The sequence below is a fragment of the Nicotiana tabacum genome, chromosome 20, assembly GCF_000715075.1.
Source record: "Nicotiana tabacum cultivar K326 chromosome 20, ASM71507v2, whole genome shotgun sequence".
Taxonomy (NCBI): domain Eukaryota; kingdom Viridiplantae; phylum Streptophyta; class Magnoliopsida; order Solanales; family Solanaceae; genus Nicotiana; species Nicotiana tabacum.
In genome coordinates, this window is record NC_134099.1 from 33,365,129 (window position 1) to 33,377,488 (window position 12,360).

Genomic DNA, 12,360 nt, shown 5'->3' on the forward strand with positions numbered 1-12,360 from the left:
AACAACCAGTTGTAAATCTGGCTATTTTTTGAATTTCTCCCCCCAAATATAAGGGATTCCATCTCACAGGTCACCGGGAAACAAAAAGGGGAAAAATAAAAAGAGCTGAAAATGAAATCCATCCACTTCTCCAGTTTTCCCAATCAGGTAATCCAAAAAGAACCCTAACCCTAAATTTATTAATTAGGCAACCAAATAAACCCAATTAGCAAACCCGCAGCGTGCACAAGCTTTAGTAACTCAGGTAATAACTTTTTTTTCCGGACAATTTTGCCCTTAGCAATTAGCATGCTATATTTGCTTAATTAACATAACCTACTTAACTAACCAAATGCTACTTAGTAATTATCTACACTTAAACCTCAGTCTCCTAATAATACATTCAAGTCCTAATTACCTACAAGTGGGTCTCGTGATTGAAACCAACCAACCCCCCCCCCCCCCCTAAAAAAAAAAAAAAGAGAGAGAAGAAGAAGCAAATAACAATGCAATGTGACTTCTCTATTTTCTTCATTATAGGTTGTAACTATATATTTATCACACATGTATTCATACACATAGACACACACATATATAAGGGATTGAAAAGAATATGGCGTTGAAACAAGAAGCTCAAACCATATAATTTCAGGAAATAATCAAATATTGATTCTCAATTTATCCTTATAAAATATTAAATATGTAATATTACACATCACTCATTTGATATCCCGATTTAATTTTTGTCAAAGTATCATTGATTTAATAATAAAGCCAATGCGTAAACTCTAAAATCAGATCATAATTTTTAGATGGTGTTGAATTATATAGTGTTCCACGTCAATTAGGAAAAAGAAAATTACATAAAAATATTTCGAGTTTAATATACTATAAAATTGCTATAATGGCATATGAAATACAATAGGATATAAAAATTGTTTCTACTAATTAGTGTGTGACAGTACGTTCCTAATTTTATTTTTTAATTTTGTTTGACCAAAAGAAAAAACACCAAAAAATAAAAAAATTAGCGGCTTTTCTTTTCTTTTCTTTTCCTCTCCTTCTTGCTCTCTGTATTGAAATTTTTATTATATCCATCTCCATATAATATCACCAAAAAAACACCAGCTAAGACGACATAACAAATAACAACACTAATATATAAACTCTCTCTCTCTTTTTTTCTCATTGCTCCTCTCACATATTGTGTATCAGAAAGCAGATAATTTTCTCCATATTATAATCTTCAATTAACTAGCAAAAAAAATAAAAATAAATCACAGCCATAGCCCATAGCCCATAGCTTTATTTTCCATTTTAGCTTCTTCTTTTCATATTATACGTTTGAATAAGGAATTGAATTTCATATTCATATTCATCTCACTCTATACACACACAAAATACACACACCAAAAACACACAGTTTTGTTAAAAGGAACTGTTTGTTTCTTCTTCCTTTGGAAGAATTTTTCACAATATAAATAGCAACCGCCATTAACGGACTCGTTTGAAGATCTCTTCTTTTTCTGTAAATATTCTCAACCTTTTACTTACGTCATTGTTTATGCTTTTCCTAATTTTCAAGTAATGTAATTTAGTAAAAGAAGAATTTTTGTGTTATTATTTTAATTATTTTGTTTATTGTAGGATTTTGATGAGAATTTGGAGGTGATCTGTGGTAAGAGTTAAAGATTGTTAGTTGATAATTGTTGTTTGTTAGATCTGTAATTGTGTATGATTAATGAAGTGAGTATTATGTGATTTGTTTGTTCAGGATTTTTGTATTATTTGTTAATTGGAGGGTTAAATTTACAAAATGGTGAAGAGATATGACTTAGAGATGATGACGTGTACATGAGTTCTCAACTCAAACGCCCCATTGTTGTTTCTTCCCCTGCTGAACCGTAAGTCTTATAAATAAATTATCATAGTTTTGAACTTTTATTATACTGCAAAATTACTATGTATTTTGTCCTAATTCTGAGATTATTAGGTAATATTTCCAAAATTTTAACGTATAATTTGGTGACCTTCAACTTACGTGCATAAGCTTTATACAATTGGTAGGGGCAGTAATTTGTTTTGCTAAAGTGATAAGCTTTTTTGTTTTTTACTAAATTTTATCCCCTATTTGAGCTGAACAGAGAGTAGTAGTATTAGTTTAGTTGCATCACAATAAGTCTCCAAATTTTGTTTTTCCTTTTTATAATATTTGCACGAAATGTTTTTTTCTCCTTTTTTTTCCTTTCTGGTATTGACATTCAGTATTGATACTGTGACTTAATGTGGGCTCATGATAGATGTTGATTTCCCTGTAGAAAGATGTGTGCTTTTTATTTCATGTCTTATTACATTTGACACTGCAGTTCTGGGCAATCCCCAATGATGGGTGGAAGCAGTGCGAATAAGCTAACAACAAACGATGCCCTTTCCTATCTAAAGGCAGTGAAGGAAATCTTTCAGGACAGAAGGGACAAATATGATGAGTTTCTTGAAGTCATGAAAGATTTCAAGGCTCAAAGGTAGAATCTTGATAGGTTAAATGCCATTGATTTAGCAAAATATTTGGTGCTTGATTAGTTTTTTTATCCCTTTCCTTGGGACTGTTTGTTTGCAGAATTGACACTTCTGGTGTCATAGCGAGGGTGAAGGAATTATTCAAAGGGCATCGAAGCCTAATTATGGGGTTCAATACATTTTTGCCCAAGGGATATGAGATCACCAATCCTGAGGACGAACCTCCAGTGAAAAAGCCAGTTGAATTTGAAGAAGCAATCAGTTTTGTAAACAAGATAAAGGTGAAGCATCACACCACTAGTGAATGCTGCTTTTCAAATTAAAATTGCTCCTCATTTGATTAACATTCTGCTTTGCAGACTAGATTTCAAGGTGATGATTTCGTATATAAATCATTTCTTGATATTTTAAATATGTATAGAAAGGAAAACAAGTCCATTGCAGAAGTTTATAATGAGGTATGTTACTCGCCTTTGCTTGACAGCTTCTTTGCATTTGAGTCAAAACGGAAAGCATGAATGTTTTCTAATCTCATAATGAGATTTTATCTCTTTCAAATGTCACCACTGAGATCTTACACATTTTGAGGCGATTTTATGTTCTTGCAGGTCTCCTACCTTTTCCGTGGCCATCCTGATTTGCTTGAAGAGTTCACCCATTTTTTACCTGATGCCATGGCTGCAGCCCGAGCTCGTCAGGCTCAAGCTCATAGGGCCCCTATCCTGCGTTATGATGCGAAAAGCTCTTCGATGACCACGGCAAGGCACATGCACGTCGAGAAGGTAGTTTCGTGATGGTGATTTTCTAGAGTCCGTTGTCGTTGAATTTTGGCTGATAAATCAGGGTATTTTTATCTTTTGGCTGGTTTAGAAGGCTACTTCACATGTCGATCGGCCTGATCCAGAATACGAAGAAACAACGATGAAAACTGAAAGGGATAGAAGGGATCCACAATATGAGGATAGAGAGCTGGACAGAAAATCTGTTCATAGAGATACTGCTGTTGACCAGTTTGAACACAGTAAGTTTGCCGATTGATGTAATTTGCTTGTTCCGACCTTGAAAAGTAATTACCTAATATAGAAATTATTACTTGCAATAAATTTGCAAGGTAAGTATTGATATTAAGAAAATTATGATTGAGACTTGCACCTTGTTGTATGGTATATAACAATTTGGCCATCTGAGTTTTGCTGCCTGTATGTTTCATTTCCTGTAAACATACTCTAAGTTTCATTTTATTAGCTCCATCAAATTTTTTAGTTGAATGGCTAGTAATCTACTTATGTTGGAGCAGGTATGCAGGACCATGGTTTTGCTTACTGTGAGCGGGTTAAGGAAAGATTACAGGATATCGGAGATCGAAATCAGTTTTTTAAGTGCCTTCATATCTATAGCAAGGAAATAGTTACAAGACCACAATTACAATCCCTGGTATCCTTCTTCATGCTTTGAATTTTTTTTTTCATTGAGCTTGGTTAAATTTTTAAATTTGCTTGTCCAGGTGAAGGTTATCAATACCCTTGAACTAATTCATACTCCCTCCGGTCTACAATAAGTGACCATTTTACCTTTGGCACACCCATTAAGGAAATACGAATTCCTAGAGAAAAAAAGATACATCACTAAATTAGCCTTAATTAATTGCTACCTTGACACATTGGAATATGTAAATAAGGGCAAATTTTGGAAAAATAAAATTAATTCCTTCTTGATTATGTAAATGGACACTTATTTTGGACCAAAATAAAAAGGTAAAATGGTCACTTATTGTGGACTGGAGGGAGTATCATTTTATAATAGAAATATGAAACCAATAAGGCAATGACCTATATATCTGCTATATTCCTTCTTTTGTTTTAGGGAAGTAGTATACAGCTTTGTCTGTAGTGAGAAATCTTGTGTATGCATCCCAATGTTCATATATCTTCACATACATCTGACGTCATAGACAGTAATGGCGTTGATTATCAGTTGCATAAATACACCACCCCACCCCCACCCCCACCCCTTTTTCCAAAAAGAAAAATGATGAAAGTTCACGGAAGTATAATCTATCGCTTATAAACACACTGATGAATCTTTTCTTAATGAGGATGTGGTTCCACCAGCATGTCTTTCTGTGTCTGGCTTGACTTTATGCTTGCAAGGCGTAGTCTCAATGTTAGTTGTCAATTACATGATTCAGTTTCTTATCTATAATGCTTCTATAGTATCAGTGAAATCAGTAATTTGGAGTAAAAATTTGTTTGCCTTAGGTTAGCAGCTTACTCGTGAAACATCCAGATCTCATGGACGGATTTGATGAATTTATTTCTCACTGTGACAGGACAGGTAATAAGCTAATGATTCCTGCTTACTTTTCTGTTACACTTGCATTGCTTTGCTACTGCTACTTGAGTTTCATTTTCCAGATCTTAATAAAGATTTTATTCTATTTGGAGTTTTTCTGCAGATGGTTATCTTGCTGCTATTCTGAGCAAAACACGTAAGAATGATGTTAGCTGTAGTCTTGAAGATGTAGTCTTATTTCTTTTTTAGCAATATGACAATGACTATAATGAAATTGCGGCACCTGTATGTCCACTAGATCTCTGACTTATCTCAATCCATTTCAGGATCCTCATGGAACGATGAACACATTCCCAAGTTGGATAAAGTAGAAGACCGGGACAAAGACCGAGATTGTGAGTGGGAAGACAGGAATAGAGTCCGCGAAACAAGAGAAAGAGATAGACCTGATAGAAGCGTCGCCTATGGAAGTAAAGATATACAAGGGCAGAAGATGTCTTTGTACCCAAGCAAGGATAAATACGCAGCAAAACCTATACATGAACTTGATCTCTCCAACTGTGAAAGTTGCTCACCGAGTTATCGGCTTCTTCCAAAGAATGTACAGATCTATTGTTTAAAGTAACTCTATTTGCTTCCTAAGATACATGTATTGGTGTCTTATAAATCTTTTGCACCATTCTTGCTACAGTATCCAATTCCATTAGCGAGTCAGCGAACCGAGATTGGTGCTGATGTACTAAATGATCTCTGGGTATCGGTGACATCAGGAAGTGAGGATTACTCTTTTAAACATATGCGCAAAAACCAGTATGAAGAAAGCTTGTTCCGATGTGAAGATGACAGGTTGGAAGTTGTCTTGATGCATGTGGTCTTAAAGTCTTAACTTTCATTTTACCTAGAATGTGAAGTGATCTCATATCCTCTGACCAGTTCTTGTAAAGTTTCCTTAATACTCCTTTGCAATTGGTGATGCTTCCATAATAATAGGTTTGAGCTGGATATGCTTTTAGAGTCTGTCAATGCAACAACAAAACGTGTTGAAGAATTGCTTAACAAGATCAATGATAATACTATTGCCAGTGATAGTCATATCCGTATTGAAGAACATTTTACTGGTAAGAGGCTGATAACTGATGCTGATATTGCTATTGGATTGTTGTAATCATAATTTCTTATGCTTTTTTTTTTGGTATAGCTCTGAATCTAAGGTGCATTGAACGTCTCTACGGTGACCACGGGCTTGATGTTATGGATGTGTTAAGGAAGAATGCACCACTTGCCCTTCCAGTTATACTCACTCGCTTGAAGCAGAAACAAGAGGAGTGGGCAAGGTGTCGTTCTGATTTTAATAAAGTTTGGGCTGAAATTTACGCTAAGAACTATCACAAATCACTGGATCATCGTAGCTTTTATTTCAAGCAGCAGGACACGAAAAGCTTGAGCACAAAAGGTAATGTAAGATGACATTTTCTGATTTAGAACTAGTTCATTCTAATAACTTTATACTTTCACCATATTGTGTTTCGGAAGTTATTCTATAATTTATGAATTCTAGAATTCTCTTCTAGAAGGAAACAGTTTTTTGTCCTTGTAGCCTGGGCTGTCTGAAGCAAGAGCTTACAATTTAAAAATTGGCTCTTGTGGAACCAGAACAATGTTCTTAGAAGTTGAAATGAGTTTTTAGAAAGGAGCTCAAGATTTATGGCTCTCACAATATTTGTCAAGAGGTCAGAATCAGTGTGGAGTTCTACTTTCTAACAACTAGAAGACCCAACAAGCAGAAAAATTGATGAAGCAGAAATTCCATTTTTGCTTTCACCTAACTGTAGTTGTTACTTGCTCTCCGAAGTCTTATCGAGCTTTAAGAATAATCTAATGCTTGCCCTGCTGGAGAATTTGTTCCATCAATGCCTGCCCGACCAAAAATAAACATATTTGAGCCTACTGTTTAGCTTTATAATAATGTTGAAGTTTATGTTTACCGTATAAAATAGGACAACATGCATTGATCACAAGCCTTTTTTGAGACTATTCCAGATGATATAAGGACTATTACTACTTATAGGTATTCTTGTCTTGAATTATTTACTTATCTTATCAAAAAAAGGTATTCTTGTCTTGAATTATTTACTTATCAAAAAAAGGAATTCTTGTCTTGAATTACCCTCTATATAGGTGACAAGAGTATCGACGTGAAGGATCTAGTCTGAGACTCGAAGCTACTAGGAAATTTTAAACTAGAAGTAACATTCTCAACTTACAATTAAAAAACCTCTCCCCTTCCTCGAAAGATTAGAAACAAACCGTATCTGCTCTTTTGAACTTGATTTGGCAAAATTGGTGTGCCTAAGCTAGCTGTTGTTTGTGAATGAAGTAGCATGTAGCTGTCTAAGCTCACAGCAATTCGTGCAAGTGGCCTAATGTTCTTTACTTGGAAAGGTTCCATCACAACGGTAATAAATGCCAAAAGGAGGTGTAAGAGATTTGACCATCTATATGTTGTTGTGCCATCTCAAATGGATTACCCTTGGTAGTCATTTTTGATAGATGTAAATTCATTTGCTTGTGGATGGTCATGACAATGCTTTCACATAATTCAGCAGTAGGTTTTATTCAACAAGTGCCTTTATTTTCTTGCAGACAGAGGAGGAAGTTTGTTGTACATCCACAATAGTACTACTTTCTTGAGTTGATTATAGAATTTTCAATCATCTGTTTTTGCCCCAGCACTAGAAGCACACCTTGAATTGTAATGTAGAGAAAGATCTTTTGAGAGATCATAGTGCATTATATGAAATATTGTTCAAAGTCTTTCCAATTTTCACCAATTCCGACCTACCTTTATTTATGGGATATTTGAAGGAGAGCTTTGTAACTTTTTCTATAAAATTCTCTCTATCTCGAAAAATTAGTTTTTCCTTGCTACAAGTAGATGTTTATCAAGGAACTGATGTTTTCATCCCCACAGCACTGCTGGCTGAGATCAAAGAAATCAGTGAAAATAAGTGCAAAGAAGATGATGTGCTTCTCTCTGTTGCTGCTGGAAATGGGCAACCAATTATCCCTCACCTGGAGTTCGAGTATCCTGATTCTGACATCCATGAAGACCTTTATCAAATCATTAAGTATTCATGTAGTGAAGTTTGTACAAGAGAACAGTTGGATAAAGTCATGAAGATTTGGACCACCTTCCTGGAACCAATATTTGGTGTTCCTCGTCAACCTCAGGGTGCAGGGGATGGTGGAGATGTTGAAAAGGCTAAAAATCAAAATGCTATAGGTAACACAGCAATTGATGGGGAAAGGGCTGGTAGCCCTGCTAGTGACTCAGGCATGAATTGCAGACAAAGCAGTTCCAGGAATGGAGATGAAGAGCCTCCACCTCAGCATTCAATTTCTTCCAGAGTTCGGATTGCAAATGGTGAAAATGGGTTTAAGGATGATAAATCTCCTGATGCAACTGGTGTGACACTGAAAATTGTCACTTCAAGGACCCTCCTTCAGCATGGAAAGGCAGCCGCTGATCCCAAAATGGCGGATGCAGCATCTGGTCTCAGCAGAGAGTCTTTTGGTGCTGACCAGCTAGTGCTTTCAAACAGCACGGTTGTGGAGGAAAGCCATGGAAGAGTCTGTAGAGAAACTGCTTCAGGTTCATGGGCTGCCTACTTTGGATTGCTCTTCCATTTTGTATTTTTCACACTTCTTCATAGGATTAGTAATTGAAAATTTGATGTACCCTTTCCATTGATAGGGCATGGTGCAGGTACTTCCAGACCTAGTAGTTCCTCAATCAAATGTGAACTTGAGATTAAATCTTCTAATGACTCAAAGGTACTGTGTTTTAAGACTTTTAGATCACTTGACTATTTTAAAGTTCAACCTCCAAATAGAGACTGACATTTCTATATAGTTGCTTTACCTATTCATGAGTTTGAAGTAACACCCACCCCCAACAACAACAACAAAAAAAAAAAAAAAAAGTTCCCTTACCACTTGTTCTCTTTCTTCAACCTCTTACCCATGCTCTATTCCCAAAAAGCCGAACAATTAGGAAGTAAGAGGCGGTCTTTAGATAAACCACTGGCAAAAAATCTTGGCGCCAAAAGAAGGAAATTTTTAACTGCTGTGAACTGTGTTTATCTGCCTCCGACACCCACCTGGCAACATTTTCGGAGAGTCCGAGCAACATAGGTCTTTAGATAAACCACTGGCAAAATATCTTGACATGAATCCAAAAGAAGGAAATTTTTGAGATCCTGCTGTGAACTGTGTTTATCTGCCTCTTGCTCCCTTGTCAGGCACAGACTAGGGGTGGCGAAATTTCCCCAAAAGTAACCTGCCCAAAATTTTATGGGTTGGCCAATTTTTCTGGTGGGCTAATTTGGGCTATGCCCAAAGTAACCTGTCAGAAAATAGCAACCCAAGTTGAGCTGTTTAGATACCCCACCCAACACTATATTAGTGGAACAAAAGCTTTTTAAGAACTTAAATCGTTATCTTGCTACATCTTTATTCCACCAACTGCAAACTCCACGACATGGCCCAGGGGGCGCATACAGAGGTTCCCCGTATTAGTGGTTTTGGGCTTGTTTTTAATTGGACACTGTTTGCAGTGCCTCTAAACTTGAAGCTGATACCTGGTTTTCTGCTTCTTTGGGATGTGAAACCGTCCGCAGTGAGGGTGTAATCAGATTACATTGAGAGTGCACAAGTAGCCTTTTTCCAAGAAAACCCCAAAGCACACAGACACAACTAAAAGAAAACCACATTCAGATACTATTTAAGCTTGCAGTATATCTGTTGTTGCCCCCCCATCTCTAATTTTTCCCCCTTTTTTGCCGCATGATTTTAGGATGGAGGGTTGGTGGACCCAAAGGCAGAAGGTGTCAAGGTTGAGAAATGTCTTGAAGAATCCATAGGAAAATGTAAACTTGAGAGAGAAGAGGGCGAATTAACTCCAAATGGTGATTTTGAGGATAATTTTACACCATCAAATGAAGGTGGTCCAAATGTATCACATAGTTTAAAGGGAAGTTCAAGTAGTAAGCTGTACCAAAGTGGACATAGAGAAGTAGTTCGTGGTGGAGAGAGAGGATGTGAGAATGATGCTGATGATGAAGGGGAAGCAAGTGCTCACGGGACATCAGAGGATAGTGAGAATGCTTCTGAAAATTGTGATGTTTCAGGTAGTGAGTCTGCCAATGGAGAAGGTTCTCACGAAGAAGAGCGTGAAGATGGGGACAATGATGAGAATGATAACAAGGCAGAGAGTGAAGGAGAGGTGGAAGGAACTGCTGATGTCCATGATGCTGAAGGAGATGGTTCTGTTATGCCATTTTCAGAACGTCTTCAACATACATCCAGGCCTCTCACAAAGCAAGTTCCTTCTATATTTCATGACAGAGAGAAGGAATCACGTATATTTTATGGAAATGATTCATTTTATGTGCTGTTCAGACTTCACCAGGTAAGGCTATTTAATATCATGTAGTAAAAATCCTTCAGATGATGCAACACTAATGTTTCTTCTCTTAACTACAGACATTGTATGAAAGACTACAGAAAGCAAAATCGCATTCTTCGTCATCTGAACACAGATGGAGAGTCTCAAATGCTATAAACCCCACTGAATCATATGCCAGGTCACTTGAGTGATTTGTTTCCTGTTCCATTTCATTTTGATTAATCTGCACTTAATTAGACCAAGCTCCTCTTTGATGTTTCAGATTCATGAGTGCACTTTATAACCTGCTGGATGGTTCCTCTGACAATGCAAAGTTTGAGGATGACTGCCGAGCTATTATTGGAGCTCAGTCATATCTTCTCTTCACCTTAGACAAACTGATATACAAAATTGTCAAACAGGTAAATGCTTGTGTTTTTTCATTTTCTCCTTGTTTGGTGTATGCAGTTGCCTTGTACTATTCTTAAAATTTCGTTCTGCATCTCGTGCAGCTACAGACAATTGCAACTGATGAGTTGGAAAGTAAACTTCTCCAACTGTATGCTTATGAAACCTCAAGAAAATCTAGCACATTTTCGGATGTAGTTTACCATGAAAATGTGCGTGTTCTTCTTCATGAAGAGAGCATATACAGAATAGCATGTGTAAGTTTTTGCGACATCTTTGCTTCCTTTTATGTTATGTGACCAATATAGAACCTAGCATTCCCTTTTCCATTTAAACTATCATTGATAAATGACCTCCACTGCAGTCATCTACACCAACACGTCTATCCATACAACTCATGGACTATGTTCATGATAAGCCTGAGATGTCTGCGGTGTCAATGGACCCGAATTTTGCAGCTTATTTGAGCAATGAACTCCTCTCTGTTATTCCTCAGAAGAAGGAGAACCCTGGGGTGTTCTTGACAAGGTAGTATATCAACAGAGAGTGCTTTCTTGAATATTTTATATCATAGGTTAATGCTTTCTCGTATCTTGCAGAAACAAGCGGAAGTATGGATTTGGAGATGAGACTTTTCCAGGTGCAGTTATGGAAGGAGTTCAAATTATTAATGGTCTAGAATGTAAGATAGCATGCAGTTCATCAAAGGTACAATAGCTATCCTTAGTAATAGATACAAATTGAAGAGCCTTGTCTCTCTTGCTAACTGTTTTGTGGTTCCGGATGCCCTAGGTCTCTTACGTTTTAGACACTGAAGATTTCTTGATCCGGTCAAGAAAAAGGCGGAGAACATTGAAGGACAAATTTTCATCCAATGGCCACTCGAAGTCTTTGAATGGTTCTAGTAAAGTACAACGTTTCCGCAGATTACTCTTCAGTTGAAAGATGTGCATTTTGCATGTCTGCAAAATGGTAGAAAGGTAATCTACAAATTCAATTAGTCATAGTTATAGTTCTATGACACACAAAATGGAGTAATGGAGTCCAAAAGGTAGAATTTCACACAATTTACATGCTCTCGAAGGTTTCTGACTTTATGCTTCTAATATTTGTTTCTTAGCCGACTACTCGCATTTGTGGAAATTCAAATTTTGGCCCCCGCTACCATAGATTTATGTACCTTTTCCTATTGAATAAATGATCCAGCTAACAGCTTGGAAAATTTGTAGGATATCATCTCTAAATTTTGTGCCCAAATTGATGTATATATCTTTGCCTTCTCTGTTGTAAAACACTATAATTGTCAATTTCATGAAATTTTCCTTGTTACAGTGTAGCAGATTCCTCGTGTATTTATTTTCTTCTGCCTAATTTCCCGAGTCCGAAATTCTTATGGCCAACTCACCTTTCCCGTCTCGATGCAACTTTTTGAACCTCTTTCTTTTTGTGTTGAAATAACTGTCAAGGATGGAGCATACTGCGAGACCGCAATAATGGAGCTAGTTTTTTGTGCTTTTTAATCTTAAATTAAGCTAATATGTTATTGAAATTTGCTGTCCAAGTTTGGTACAATTTTCCATAAAACTGACCGAGTATTTGGTCGCAAATTCATAAAAGCATATTCAAGTTGTGTGAGTATCACATAGCATGCTGCTAGAAATTCTAGTAAAGTAGCTAATGAACAATGATTTTGGTTAGTAGAACTAGAAACATTACCA

At 36.6% G+C, this 12,360-nt stretch overlaps 1 protein-coding gene across 6 annotated transcripts; it reads left to right on the forward strand.

Moving 5' to 3' along the window:
- The first annotated feature begins 1,114 nt into the window (after positions 1 to 1,114).
- Positions 1,115 to 11,979, forward strand: LOC107809360 (paired amphipathic helix protein Sin3-like 3). Of its 6 annotated transcripts, none has more exons than XM_075240718.1 (24): positions 1,115 to 1,507; positions 1,627 to 1,657; positions 1,754 to 1,883; positions 2,346 to 2,501; positions 2,597 to 2,777; positions 2,856 to 2,954; positions 3,105 to 3,278; positions 3,367 to 3,517; positions 3,794 to 3,930; positions 4,755 to 4,830; positions 4,952 to 4,984; positions 5,115 to 5,389; positions 5,480 to 5,634; positions 5,779 to 5,906; positions 5,987 to 6,241; positions 7,760 to 8,440; positions 8,543 to 8,622; positions 9,644 to 10,258; positions 10,333 to 10,433; positions 10,518 to 10,656; positions 10,747 to 10,899; positions 11,007 to 11,170; positions 11,242 to 11,350; positions 11,435 to 11,979. In XM_075240718.1, the coding sequence occupies exons 3-24, from the start codon at positions 1,834 to 1,836 to the stop codon at positions 11,582 to 11,584; spliced, it is 4,062 nt and encodes a 1,353-aa protein (XP_075096819.1). In that variant the 5' UTR covers positions 1,115 to 1,507; positions 1,627 to 1,657; positions 1,754 to 1,833; the 3' UTR covers positions 11,585 to 11,979. The 6 variants fall into 6 exon arrangements, with proteins under 6 accessions (XP_075096819.1, XP_075096821.1, XP_075096820.1 ...); XM_075240720.1 differs by having other exon boundaries at positions 8,555 to 8,622; XM_075240719.1 differs by lacking the exon at positions 1,627 to 1,657 and having other exon boundaries at positions 1,731 to 1,883.
- Positions 11,980 to 12,360: the final 381 nt, after the last annotated feature.

Bases quoted from the DNA above. Each gene is read 5' to 3' on its own strand.
- LOC107809360 (XM_075240718.1), top strand. From the start codon at position 1,834: ATGAGTTCTCAACTCAAACGCCCCATTGTTGTTTCTTCCCCTGCTGAA. The intron at 3,279-3,366 runs GTAGTTTCGTGA...TGGCTGGTTTAG, and splicing joins GGCACATGCACGTCGAGAAG to AAGGCTACTTCACATGTCGA. The intron at 4,985-5,114 runs GTAAGAATGATG...AATCCATTTCAG, and splicing joins TGCTATTCTGAGCAAAACAC to GATCCTCATGGAACGATGAA.